This window comes from Psammomys obesus, unplaced genomic scaffold (genome assembly GCF_907164565.1).
Source record: "Psammomys obesus unplaced genomic scaffold, mPsaObe1.curated_primary_1811, whole genome shotgun sequence".
Lineage (NCBI taxonomy): Eukaryota > Metazoa > Chordata > Mammalia > Rodentia > Muridae > Psammomys > Psammomys obesus.
The window spans coordinates 24,246,025-24,259,039 of record NW_026596134.1 but is presented as its reverse complement, the minus strand read 5'-3'; the positions used below and the strand labels follow the sequence as shown (position 1 = coordinate 24,259,039).

The 13,015-nt window shown below is 42.3% G+C and overlaps 1 protein-coding gene across 9 annotated transcripts in view; it reads left to right on the top strand.

Moving 5' to 3' along the window:
• Positions 1-13,015, top strand: part of Ttll5 (tubulin tyrosine ligase like 5) — a 247,553-nt gene that overhangs the window by 44,418 nt on the left and 190,120 nt on the right. For all 9 annotated transcript variants that reach the window (XM_055592889.1, XM_055592892.1, XM_055592890.1 and 6 more), the window contains exons 10-12: positions 2,064-2,165; positions 4,395-4,486; positions 5,474-5,581. In XM_055592889.1, coding sequence (XP_055448864.1) covers positions 2,064-2,165; positions 4,395-4,486; positions 5,474-5,581 — 302 coding nt within the window. The remainder of the gene's footprint in view (positions 1-2,063; positions 2,166-4,394; positions 4,487-5,473; positions 5,582-13,015) is intronic.

Here is a 13,015-nt window from a genome sequence, read left to right as displayed (position 1 = left end):
AAGAAGACAATGATGATCAGAAGTAAATGTGGCTGTTTAATACAGATTTCATGAGAGCTTTAAGATCTGACTAAGTTCGGTCTTCACCCTATATGGTCTCCTTGCATTGTTCTTTGCGCTGAGGTACAGCAGAGTCAGTGCTTTTGCCCTGTCAGGAACATTTGCTATGACACCTCTCTTCGCCCTTGATTCTTTTGTTTCCTAGACCCTGTAGAAGCCTATTCTGTGACATCCATAATACTGTGCATGCTGGGTTTTAGAATCAGATGCTCCGGTGAAAGGTAGATGAGGAAGAAGAAAAATGATTTGTAGAAGTCCACCCTTCTTGAAAAGCTTGTGGCGTGCAAATGCATAGAACCCCAGTCAGCTCTCTGTGTGCTTCCTTAGGCTTTTCATGTTGACCAGGTTAAGTCAAGTATGCAGAGTTAGACAAGAGGAGACACCTTCCCTGACTAGAACGTTCTTTCCCTCACAAGTGATACTTGAGGGAGATGATGACAAGTGATATGTCACCATGAGTTACTGTCAGTTGGAGGCAGGCAGTCTTGGATCTTGCCTGGTCATTCAGAGAGAATTCAGAGTGTCACTCTTCCACCTGCTCTGAGAATCATGCACCATATGAAGACTGGGATGTAAAGGCAAGTTCATTTGCCACCACGTGATGATGAAGCGTTAAAGGGTAACTTGTAGAAACTTCTGGAAGCTTTGAGGTCTTTCTCAAGCATAGACACACTGCTTGTCAAGCTCTCCTTAGCCATACATGCCTGGTCAAAATTTTCTCGTTATCCACATCCGTTTTCCTGGCCTCATGTTTGTTTATTTTAGTTTCTTGGGTTTGTTTTTTTCTTTGGCTCTTGTATATTTCTGGTACAGGGAATTAGGGAGTGGAGATGGTTGGATGGGTAAAAAGAAATAGAGAAGAGGAAAAATTTTAAATGCTGACCTTTAATGCGGTAAAAATCATGTTGACTTCAGAGTCTGGGTAAGCATATGTAAACCATTTGTACATCATATGAAAATAAATTTGTGGCCTTCTAGGTTTTTTTCACAGGCTTGGATATGTGTTTTGGGAAAATACTTACCGGCCGGGTGATACGGCACTAGCAGTGAGTAGCAGGGCTTAGTGTTCTCTGTCACCATTGTCTTGAGAGGCCTTTTTTGTGCCGAGCACTGCCGGGCAGTTTTCTCTTTCCCTGCTTGCTGCCTGCAGAGGTGCATTGTTTTATGCTTTGGTCTTTTCCTGACAGTAGTGCAGCACATCAGGCTGCTTCCCTATTTGCTGTGGGCTCCATGTGAACCCTTCTGTCTTTCTCTCTCATTCCAAATTCAGAAGGTCTGTGCTGTGCAGTAGCTGTGCTGTGTTTCCTCTCATCAGTGCTTTATGGTCCTTCCTGAGCCATTTTGAACAAGTGCTGTCCCTCTCTGACTGCGTTCAGGTCTGCACGTCACTGTGCTGAACCATTTTTCCTTCCTCCTTTCTCTTGTAGATTGTTGTTCCAGTCACTGTGTGGACCCTAAGTAGGTGTTCCTTGAAGCTTTATAGCTCTAGCTTCCTACCTATCATTTCCCAGCTTGTGAATTACTGTATTTTGAATTTTCATTCTTCCTATTTATAGAAGATATAAGAGAAGCAGCATCTAAGAGTGATTAAGCCATGATTTTTTTTTTTTTTTTTTAAGCAGGGTCTCACTGCAGCCCTGCCTAACCTAAGCGGGAACTCGCTATATAGACTAGGCAGATTGTTGCCTCCTGTGCGCTGGGATTAAAGGTGTTTTTTACCATACTTGGCCAAGTTATTCCCTCTTTATGGGTCATACTTAGTTTTATATCTATTTAAAATTTAGCTGTAATAAGGATCTACTTCCTAATTGCTTTTAGGATTTAATTATATGTGACAATGTGTAGAAAACACTTCTCACAACATAGCAGAGATCAATATTCATTAGATAATATTGTCACTCATTCTGTGTAAGATGATAATATTCTCCATGTTATTGCCATTTCTGCAATCTTCAGTTACTCTGAAAATGTTCCTGGCATTTAACCTGTGTTCTTCCTGTCAGGTTTGCAACTGTGCGATATGATCAAGGATCCAAGAACATTCGGAACCAGTTCATGCACCTGACAAACTACAGTGTGAATAAGAAGAGTGGAGACTATGTGAGGTACTGGCTGGGTCTGGGCTAGAAGTCAGCCTCAGATGCGAGTGGTGGAGACATGGAAAGTTAACCTGCTGTACCGGGGCACAGAGTTAGGGATATGTAGGTGATACTGGAAAGTCACCTTTAAAAAATTAGTGTATGTAAATGGGTGTTTTAGTTCTGTGTGTACCATGTGTGTGCCTGGTGTTCCTGGCGGCCAGAAGAGGGTAGCAGATTCTCTGGAACTGGAGTTACTGTAAGGGTCTTGAGAATTGATAACAGGTCCTCTGGAAGAGCGTGAGTGCTCTTAACCACTGAGCCAGCTCCAGCCCCTCAAGTATCAGTTTTAAGGCATTGCTGCTGTTGCTGCTGCTTCTCCATGGTATACCCAGACAGAAGGTCACCCCTTTTCTATCAAAGTATGCCTTTGCCATTTATCCTTCCCTACTTGATTTAGGGGTAAGAGTTTCAGCTTGGAAATTATATCTAAAGCTCAAAATTATTTGTATCCTTTGGTAGCAATCCAGTTCGATTTCTGTGAATTTAACCTAAAAGATATATGTATAAAATCAGTTAATCAGTGCACATCTTGTTTGATGGAAAAGCACATTGAGACAGTTCATGCATCAGACACCCGATTCAATCAGTCTACTATCTAAAGCTTGTTATTTCTGCTGAGGAAGGAGAAAAAGACAAGTCCTGAAACTACAAAGTGTTAAGATTGGGATAGTCAATTTTTAGGTGTTTCTTCTTTGCTTTGATATATCTTCTTGAGTTTCCTAAAATACACTACTATGATCAAAAAAATAAAAATAAAAACAAACCAAAGCAAAACAAAAAAAAAACGTGGGCTACATCCGAACAGGGGTTTTAGGTTATATCCATGCATGGTCCTTTGTTGGAGAAACAGTCTCATAGAAGACCCCTGGGCCCTGATATATTTGGTCCTTGTAGAGGACCAAATCAGTATCCAAGTGGTTTTCCCAGTATGGGGGACAAGGATTATTTCTGACATGAACTCAGTAACTGGTTCATTGATCTCCCCTCCTCCCCCGAGGGAGGAGCAGCCTTGCTAGGCCACAGATAAGGGCACTGCAGCCAGTCCTGAAGATACCTGATAGGCTAGGGTCAGATGGAAGGGGAGGAGGACCTCCCTATCAGTAGACTTGGAAAAGGGCAGGGAGGAGATGAGAGAGGGATTGGGAAGGAAAGAAGGAGGAGGCTACAGCTGGGATATAAGTGAATGACCTGTGATTAAAATAAAATTAAAAAAAACAAAACGGAAAAAACCTAAAGAAAGGAATGCGGCCATCTCACAGAAGAACTAGGGGAAGCAGCACCAGTCCAGCTGTGTGGAAATGTTGTTTTTGCTCTGTTTTCTTTCATCCTGATAATTTTGCCAGAAAGTGGAAAAATAGAAAAGAAACCCAAACAGTCACTTTCTATTCAGACTAAAAATAAGTTCCCACCAGGCCCAAGGAAGGAAGAAAGAATCTGGAAGTGTTGGATAGTTGCTGAAGGGAAAGAGGTTTCATTGAGTAAACTATGAGCAGCATTTGAATTGCTTAGAGCTGCCATGTTCCTCACGTTAGATGAGCAGTGATATATAACTGGAGGGGGTGTTAAGAACTGGAAGTAAGTGGCAAAGCACAATTCCTGGTTGCAGGATGACATTCATGGGGAGCCTACTCCATTCACCATTTTTGTGGCAATGGGATGCCTAAGTGCTCTTCCTGTCAATCCAGTGCCTTGTGTCATCAGTAGTACTTGAGAAGTTTGGAAAAATAGCTGAAACAACCAGAGGCAGGAGGCTTGCTCAGTGTGTCAAAGCAAGTCTGTGTGGTTAGCTCCTTAAAAGGCAATAGTAAGTTAGCTTATTAACCTATCCCAGCTCAGTTCTGGTCTGAATGGTATCTGAGGTTGTTTGCTGGCCTCACATAACACTCATCCCAAAGACTAGATGTGTTATGTGCCATTGTTATTCACTATAACCATTCTTAAACTCGCTCATGTTTTCCTGCCTTTCTTCCCTCATTCTTGGTGTGGAAGAATTAGCTCCCTTCTTTACCCTCTTCATAAAAGCAAATTCTCTGCATTTGCCTTTCCTCTTAAGAAATTGATAGAAAGGATGTCTTACAGAAGAACCAAGGAAACCAGGTCGAAATCCACAAAGTGAATGTTTTTCTAAAATACCCACAGCACAGAGAAAGGCAGGCCTTTTGGCGTATGTAGCCTCAATTTCTTTCTTTTTAGTTGTGATGATCCAGAAGTAGAGGATTATGGGAACAAGTGGAGCATGAGTGCCATGCTTAGGTACCTGAAACAAGAAGGCAAGGATACAACTGGTGAGTATCAGACCTTTTCCTTTTAGATTCTACTTAAAATTTTTTTTCTATTATTTATGTTGTATGTGTGTGACACACACACACACACAGAGAGAGACAGAGAGAGAGAGAGAGAGATAGACTGTGTGTGTATCCATGCAGGTACTTGTAGAGGCCAGAAGAAGGTCTCAGATCCTCTGGAGCTGGAATTCCAGGAGGTTGTGAACTGCTCTACACGGGTGCTGGGAACCAAATGCAGGCACTCTGCAAAAGCAGCAAGTGCTCTTAAGCTCGGAGCCATCTCTCCAGCCTTTTGTACTGTTATTATACTATTGTTTCTCACCCGGCCCTCCTGATGATGACGCTGAGAAGCCTTGTGGGTGACTGTTCTTGTTCTTTTTTTCTATGGTTTACAGTGGAGAACAGACCTCCCACAACCCCACAACCCCATCACACCCCAAATCCCTGTTCTTGTTTCTGGTTTGGAAAGTATCACTTTTCTCTTTAGTCCTCAGTGAATTTATCTTTCTTGAATGTTGTACTGCTAAGATACTGTGATATTTTGTAAACCACATTGCCTATCTATATTACCTCTGAGTTCAAAATTTTCTCTGTTGAACTCACTCATTCTTGTTGCCGAGTTGGAGAATGTAGAGTAGAATTTGAGTACGGGGCTTGGAGTAAAAAAAGATCGCTTGCTGAGCCATTAGCAGCTTGGGAAGCAGTGTGCAAGCAGACTCTGTTCGTGCTCAGGGTAGGGGTGCTAGGAGAGGGAGAAGGAAAGGAAGGCTCATTCTGCAGTCTGTGCCTTCTGTCACGGGCCGTCTGCACCCATGTCCGTCTACGCATGGCATGGCGGCCCTGTAGCACCTATTCTGAAGGACACCATTTAGATGCTTTTTGAATGAGCACACATGCTTTTATAATTGCACTGTGGCCTGGAATCTGCTCCTACTAATGCGTGCTTTGTAGTGTTTCTGTTTTCATTACAAAAGATTGTTTTTGCAGCATTGATGGCCCATGTGGAAGACCTGATCATTAAGACCATAATCTCTGCTGAACTAGCTATCGCCACTGCCTGTAAAACCTTTGTTCCACACCGCAGCAGTTGTTTTGGTAAGGAGCTACCAGATGCTTGGGTTTTGTGAGGAAGGTCTTGGGATCCTTGCATAGTGGGGCTTAGTGATTCTATAAGAGTCAGGGGCACATCCTGGCTTTGCTTTCTTAAGCTCACAGCAAATCCTACCAAGAGGCCAGTGGTAAATTTTCATTGGAATCTCTGGAGGAGTAACTCACTTTCTGTGTGGGGAACAGGATTGAAGCCGAAGGATAGGTCTCTCTGTCAGAGTACACTCAGAAAAAGTCTGCAGTAGGCTGTACAGGGATCCAGCTCTAACAAATATATTCCAGAACTCTCTCTGGCAGCCAGACTGGGAACAGATCCAAGAAGCTCTGGCTGTACCAGTGTGTGCTTTCTCCCATTTTCCGATGACTCCTCCTTTTTGTTTTATTCTTCCTAGTAGGTTCTCCCCCTCCTCCTTTCTCCTGCTTGTTCCCCCCCTCCTCCTCTCTTCTCCTTCTCTTTCTATCTTAACTGTACAGAGAGAGTGTAACAAGCAGTTCACAACCCGGATCAGAAAGCCTGTGACCTCCTGACCCACTAGCTGTGTCTGTCACACCAGTGTGCATCTGCTTTCTCCATGGATAGGAACTTAGTACTAATTGCCAGCATGAGTGTCTCTAAGGCCAGGTTGGCTTTGGGCACATGTTGAACGTTGGTAAAAACAAAACAACAACAACAAAAACCCCCACAGTGTTACTGATACAGCAATGCTAGTTACAGCATGGTAGGGAGTGATACACACAGTAAGGACAGAAGGGGCTCATCTTACTTAGGGGCTGGAGAGTAGGGAAATAAAGAACATGGTTCACAGAGCATATATAGACTGATTTTGAAACCCCTTTTGCACCTCTTTCTGATTGGATGTTTTTCAGGACGTTATCCTAATTCTCATTTTCTAGACTTTAAGTGACAGGCATGATGGTATCTCCCTCCTAAGAGGACTGTGAAAATCCAGTAAGGCGATGCAAGAAAAAAAAAAAAAAAAAAAAAAAAAAAAAAAAGCGCTTGGCACCATGTCTGGCCCTTAAGCTGTACTTAATAAAAATTATTTTTATTAATTTGGTAATTAGACACTCTAATTCTTGATTTAATGGATTATGGTAGTGTGTATTTGACTGATGCTTAAGTAGGGAACTATTGAGACTGAATAGAAGATGCAGATAGATCAGGATTTAGAATTACAGAATAAAAGAAAAGGCTGCAGTGTCTTTTTAAAAGCAGATCCTGAGGAAGGGAAGTGCACCAGTGTCCACAGGTTCTGTGTCTACCTAGAGAACCTTGCATTCTGTCATTCCTTTTAGACTCACTGCCCTCTGCTTCTTCTCTAAAGCATTGCTAAGCACAGGGCTCTGTCTTTTCATGCCACATGCTATTCTGTGCTGCTTTATGATACTCTTCCTGTTGTATGCGTAGACGCTTTCCCCGAAGCATCTGAGTTTATTCTCTTGAATTCTTCATAGTCATTGATTGTATCCGCCTTCCCATTTCATTCTGTAAATGTCAAATCAGAGCTCTGGGGACCTTTTGTAACCCTTCGCCTTTGTGTGTGTTGAATGTATCTTGGGCTGAGCTACCTCCACTTTTCTCATGTTCCTCTACTTAGTAAGTCGCTGACATCCTTTAGGCAAAGCCAAGCATCACTTCTCTGCTGGTCGTCTTCCTAACCCTCCTGGTGAGGGCTAGACTCCCACCCTGTAGCTCCAGCACTGTGCTGAGGTCTCTGCAGAGACTCCTGTACGTCCTCTGGCATCATGTATGTGTGAGTCTCTTCAATGGAGTGGAAGCTCCTTGATGATGGCCATCACAGTGTCACTATTGGCTTTGTCCCTTTGATGCACAACAGCATCTTTTGCTCACAGAGAGTGTCGGGAAATGTTTGTTGAATGAATGCTTGGTGCTTGTTTTCATTGCTTCTTTCATTTCATTCCTGGCAGTAAAATTTCCAGTAGATCTGATTTGGTAAGGCCTGCAACTCATAGAATTGTCGAAATCTTTTTGAGAATGGGGGTGGGAGCTAACTGAATGGGACTCCTATTGTTGAAACCTTTCAAGATTACATATGTTTCCTTTCTGTTTCTGTTTGCCTATGTTGGTAAATTTCTCATGGCCCTTGATATTAAAAAAAAAAAAAATCTTTTGTTCTAAGTAGCTAATTCTGAAGGCTTTTCTGTTTGTTATTTTTTTTCCTGTCTCACTCTGTCACCTGATTGCTTGTTGGAAGCTTAGGAATGGGTTCTCAGAACTCAGTGTGAAAGGGCAGCAGCTCTCCCTGACTCAGGGACGTATCCCAAGGCCCATCAGCCAGGGTCTCATCTCCCTTCCCTGCCTGGGTCCTGCTCCAATAAACTTAGGGCATCTGGAGTTTTTTAAGTTGTTGACTGTCTCTTTGGCTTTTGTGGTTCTGATTCCACTTCCTGTCAGCCCTGGGATTCTGTGTGCTTCATTAACCTCCCCCCCCCCCCCCCCGTGAGATACGATTTTGTATATTTGGGTGTATTTGTGTGGGTCTCTTTGCCTCTCTGTCTGACTCTTATTCTCCCCTGGGGTTTGTGTAATAAGGAGTAAGCTTTGTATGTGTGTCAGAGTAAACAGGAATTGAGAGCTTCCTGGAAGTTTTGGCTCAAACGAGCATTCATACTTTTAGGGGAAACAAAGAATGTAGAGATGGGGTTCCCTATATGCTTTTGGTGGTAATTAATGGCCTCCCACTTACAGACTACTGCCAGTCTCTGTCCTGTGATTTCTCCCCACTTTGCCACCTGTACTGTTTCCAGGTCCCTTCAGCACTCCCAGTCAGTGCTTTATTTACACATGTGACTCTTTTCCAGTTCTGGCTGTGCGCTGAGCAGAGATTAATGTCACAGCAGTGCGTTACTGTCAACAGTTTGTCTCCTCAAAATCAATTTGCCCTAGGATGCTGCTCTGTTCATGTGCCTGAACTGTGTTATTACTACCTATATATCAACTGTGATGGGCAGTCTGAAACTTAGCCATTTGATGCTATTTTATAAACTCGTATACCCAGAAGGGCCTTAGTGAGTGATTTGTCATGATATAGAAATAGAGACCCTGATAAAGTAGCTGTTGTCTCAGGTTCTAGAGCTAGTGAGTGAAAGAACTTGGATGAAAGAGACTCAGCCTGAAAAACAGGGGCCTCAGAGGATGAGTCTTGGCAATCTCCCATCTTGATCATAGGACTTCAATTATATGATTTTTGGATGCCTCTCCTAATAAAACATGTTTCTAACAGTCAAATTGTACTGATTTCCAAGATTGTGAAAATGTGGTACAATGTGAACTAATATGCTTCAATGACAACTCTTTAAATATGCTAAGGAAATTGGCACTGTGAAATTACTGACTATGAGAACAACTTTTTTTTGACCATTTGAAGAAAAACAGCCAAAACCAACAGGATGTTAGCTGTCTTTCAAAGATGTTGCTGCTGACAGTGGTTTAATCTTTTGTTTGTGAGAATGGCTGAAGTGATGGTCCCTGATCCTCATCCTCTCCAGTGTGGGATCATGTGGACCAGACACTGAACTGACTAGCTTAGTTTTGTTTTGACCAGGGACCACTGTCATGCCTGCCGAGAAACAAGTATGCTCAGGACACCTCTCTTGAGTGAAATCTGGTCTAGTTTTCTGTTACCTCTGCTCTTGACCATTTTCCAGGGTAAGGCCATGTTCTTTAAAAGGAAGGTGTCCATAAATGATTGTCAGAGGAATGGAAGAAGGTAGCATGCTTTCTCCATTATGCAAATCTCCTCACCAACAGTAAAAGAATGGAAGGCAGGGGCAGTTTTCAAGGTAAGCCCCTCTTGAGTTTATCCCTTGCTCCAGTATAGACGGGGAGGGAAAAATGGTAGAAGGGACTTAGGTACTAAGAGGCTATTGTTTTTCTTCAGCAATGTTGTTGGTACTTACTACTAACCATATATCATAAAACCCTTGGTCATAAGACAAGGGAAAGAGTCCGCAAGCTTAAAGAAGTTGTCTTGGGTCCTGTGGCTAATAAATGGCCAGGCCAAGTTTGAGGCCAGATATCTGGCCCTTTCTCCACCCACATAAAGACAACCCTGATGAGTCCACTCCTTTTGGCATGCCTCACATCCTAGATTCTCCTGTGCTCTCCTGTAACTAGATCTCAGGAAAAATGACATCATCTTTTCTAGCAGGCTTGGAAAAGAACACTATTTCTGCCGAGTCTACAGTGCTCAGTTCTAGATACTCCTTTTGGACCTACCATAATAGGCAGTAGTTAGATGCCAGAGTGATTTCAGGGCAGAGGTAAAAAGTCAGCACTGGGCTCTTTCTGCTTAACTCAGGTCATTTTCCTGTGTGATCTTGCTCTACTTTTTCCCAGAATTCTCTTTGGACCCATTATAAAGACTTTAGTTTTGCTTTTAAACTCGAGTCCTATGCTGAGGTAAAAAGCATTTCCATTACAGAAAGGATTTCGGTGACAGTGGGCACGGGCCAGTGCCAGTACTTTCCATTGCCTGGACTGTAGTTTCAGCTGGGTTCTGATTTCTGGGAGGGCTTAGTACATTGTCTCCAATGTGAGTGGTGTGGTGTGTTCAATGATCTCTTAGGTCTTCGTGAGACTATTTTTTCCACTTATTTCGCCCCCACCCCACTTTCAGAAGCCATCTTTTATCAGAGTTTTCCCTGAATGTGTCTTTAATAAGTTTTGCTTAACGAGACATTTCTGTTTATTTTTGGCAGGTGGTTCTTCTGTCACTGTTATGCCAGCTCTTCTCTTTGCAGTGAACTGAATAAATTTATTTTCTTTCTTAAAAAAAAAAAATGAATTCTTGTTATTTTTATTGTGACTGATAGCTTTGTCATGCCTGTGTAGGTAGGCCAGGAGAGAGCAGTTGTTCATTTTTTACTTATACACAGTCCTACCTCCTGGGGGGTATCCTAATTATTTGTGTGTATGTGTGTCCATTTGTGTTTATGTGTGTACACATGTGTGCAAAACCCAGATGTCAATGTCTTGTGCCTTCCTTAGTTGCTATCTACTTTGCCTTTTGTTATAATTTTTTTTTTAAGATTTATTTCTTTGTTACATATACAGTGTTCTGCCTGGATGTATGCCTGCATGCCAGAAGAGGGCACCAGATCTTGTTGTAGATGGTTGTGAGCCATCATGTGGTTGCTGGGAATTGAACTCAGGACCTTTGGAAGAGCAGCCCGTACTTATAACCTCTGAGCCATCTCTCCAGCCCCGTATTATTATAATTTTTGAACAAGGTCTTTCCCTGAACCTGGAGTTCACTGCCTTAGCTGGCTGGAAAGCCCCAGATACCCTTCCATCTCTGCCTCTCCAGTGCAGGGCTCAAGGTGCTGGCTACCATCCCCATCTTTTTATGTGGGTTCTGGGGGTCTGAACTCAAGCTCTTGGAAAGCATTTTAACTGAACTACCCCCCCCCTTGTTAATGCATGCCCTAAATGTTTTACTTCTGGAGTAGATTACTTCTGCCTTGGGTTTCTATTGCTGTGATAAATATCATTACCAAAAGCAACCTGGGAAAGAAAGTGTTCATTTACTTTGTACCTCCACATCCCAACATTTAAGGTGGTCAGATCAGGAACTAAAGCAGAAGCCATGAAGGAACATTACGTACTGGCTTGTTCCTGTTGTCCTGCCCAGCCTGCCCACCTGCCCAGGTGTCACTACCCTTACATCAATTGTCAGTAAAGAAAATACGCCACTGGCTTGCCAACAGACCAGTCTTTTGAGGGGACATTTTTTTTTCTTAAGATTTATTTATTATTTTATATGGTATTCTGTCTGCATATGTGCCTGCATACCAGAAAAGGGCACCAGATCTCATTATATAATGGTTGTCAACCACCATGTGGTTGCTAGGAAATGAACTCAGGACCTTTGGAACAACAGCCAGTGCTTTTAACCTCTGAGCCATCTCTCCAGCTCTGAGGGGACATTTTCTAAATTGAGGTTCTCGCTTTCAAAATGACTTATGCTTTTGACATGTTGGCAAACAAACTAGTATATTTGATCCAAAATGATAAATGAGATGTGGCCCCTGCCTTCCTGAGAAGGATACAGATATGAAGTGCTAAAGGACAGTTCATATAGTAGAATGACCATAATGCTCTTGGAATATTCAGGTGTCACCACCAATTTGCCTAGAGAAGCCAGGGAAATACACCCTAATAGAAAGAATATGATATGCAGACTATAGAGTAGTAATTAGTACAGGATCTGGCTTTTCTTCTTTTCCTCCTAGACAGCATCTCGTAGACAGAAGCTCACTTTTCCCTCTTCTTGACAGCTAGGGAAGTGGCGCAGGAAATAAGAGATAGATGGAGTAGTATATGGCTACCATGTGATCAGGCGTTTCACTTGTAGATGCTTACTTAGGAGAAATGAAACTTTGTGTCCACACAATTTCTACTCGCAAATATTGAGTGTATTCGTGATGGCCCAAAATTGGAAACAGCCAAAATGCCCACCAACTATTAAATGGATAATTGTGGTATGTCCATATTATGGAATACCAACTACTTTGGAGTTAAAAGGAATGAACTACACTTTTGACACATGTAACAGCATAGGTAAGTTTCAGAAAACAATACTGCATGAAAGAAACTACTCTTAAAAAGACTATAGACTATACACATTTCATTTACTTGACTTTCTTGAAAAGAAAAAAGTAAACAAAAATCCCGTTGGTAGTGGTTGGAAGATGAGGCACAAGTGTGCATCTATGATAAGATTTTTCTGTATCATGATTGAGGTTGGGTTTAAATAGCTCTATACTTTGCAAGATTCACTTTAAAAGGGGTGAATTTTGTAATATATAAATTATACCTATATAGGTCTACATTAAAAGGAATTACTGATAGATGTACATGGTAAATATAATATAAGAAGTAGGACTTAAATGAGTATATACTGTATGGTACCCATTTATATTAAATTCTTGAGTAGGTAGAATAAATTGGTGGTGGAAGAATTAAGTGACGGTTGTCAAAGACGAGGCAGGAATGAGCTATCTACCAGGAAGAGGCTGGAGGGAACTTTCTGGCCGATGGAAGTGTTGTATGTTCTCCTAGATTGGAGTGTGGGTACATGGATGTAACCACTTCCAGGATTCATCAATCTGTGTCTTTAAGACTTGTCCATCTCATCATCTCTAAATCATGCCTCACGAGGGGATAGAAATAATTGGTTGGATTAAAGAGATGAAGGCCATCAATGTCTTGGTTGTTTCAAGAGTTTGATCTGATACCCAAGTTATCTTTTCACCCCACTCCCCACCACTGAGCCTGACCTTACTAAGGTGAGTTGGACCTGGCACCCTGTTGCCATATTGCAACTTAGCAACAGGCATTGCTCCTCCCACTCTCACATCGTTGTTGGCTCAAGCCTGAGATAAGTGTGGTTAGATTGA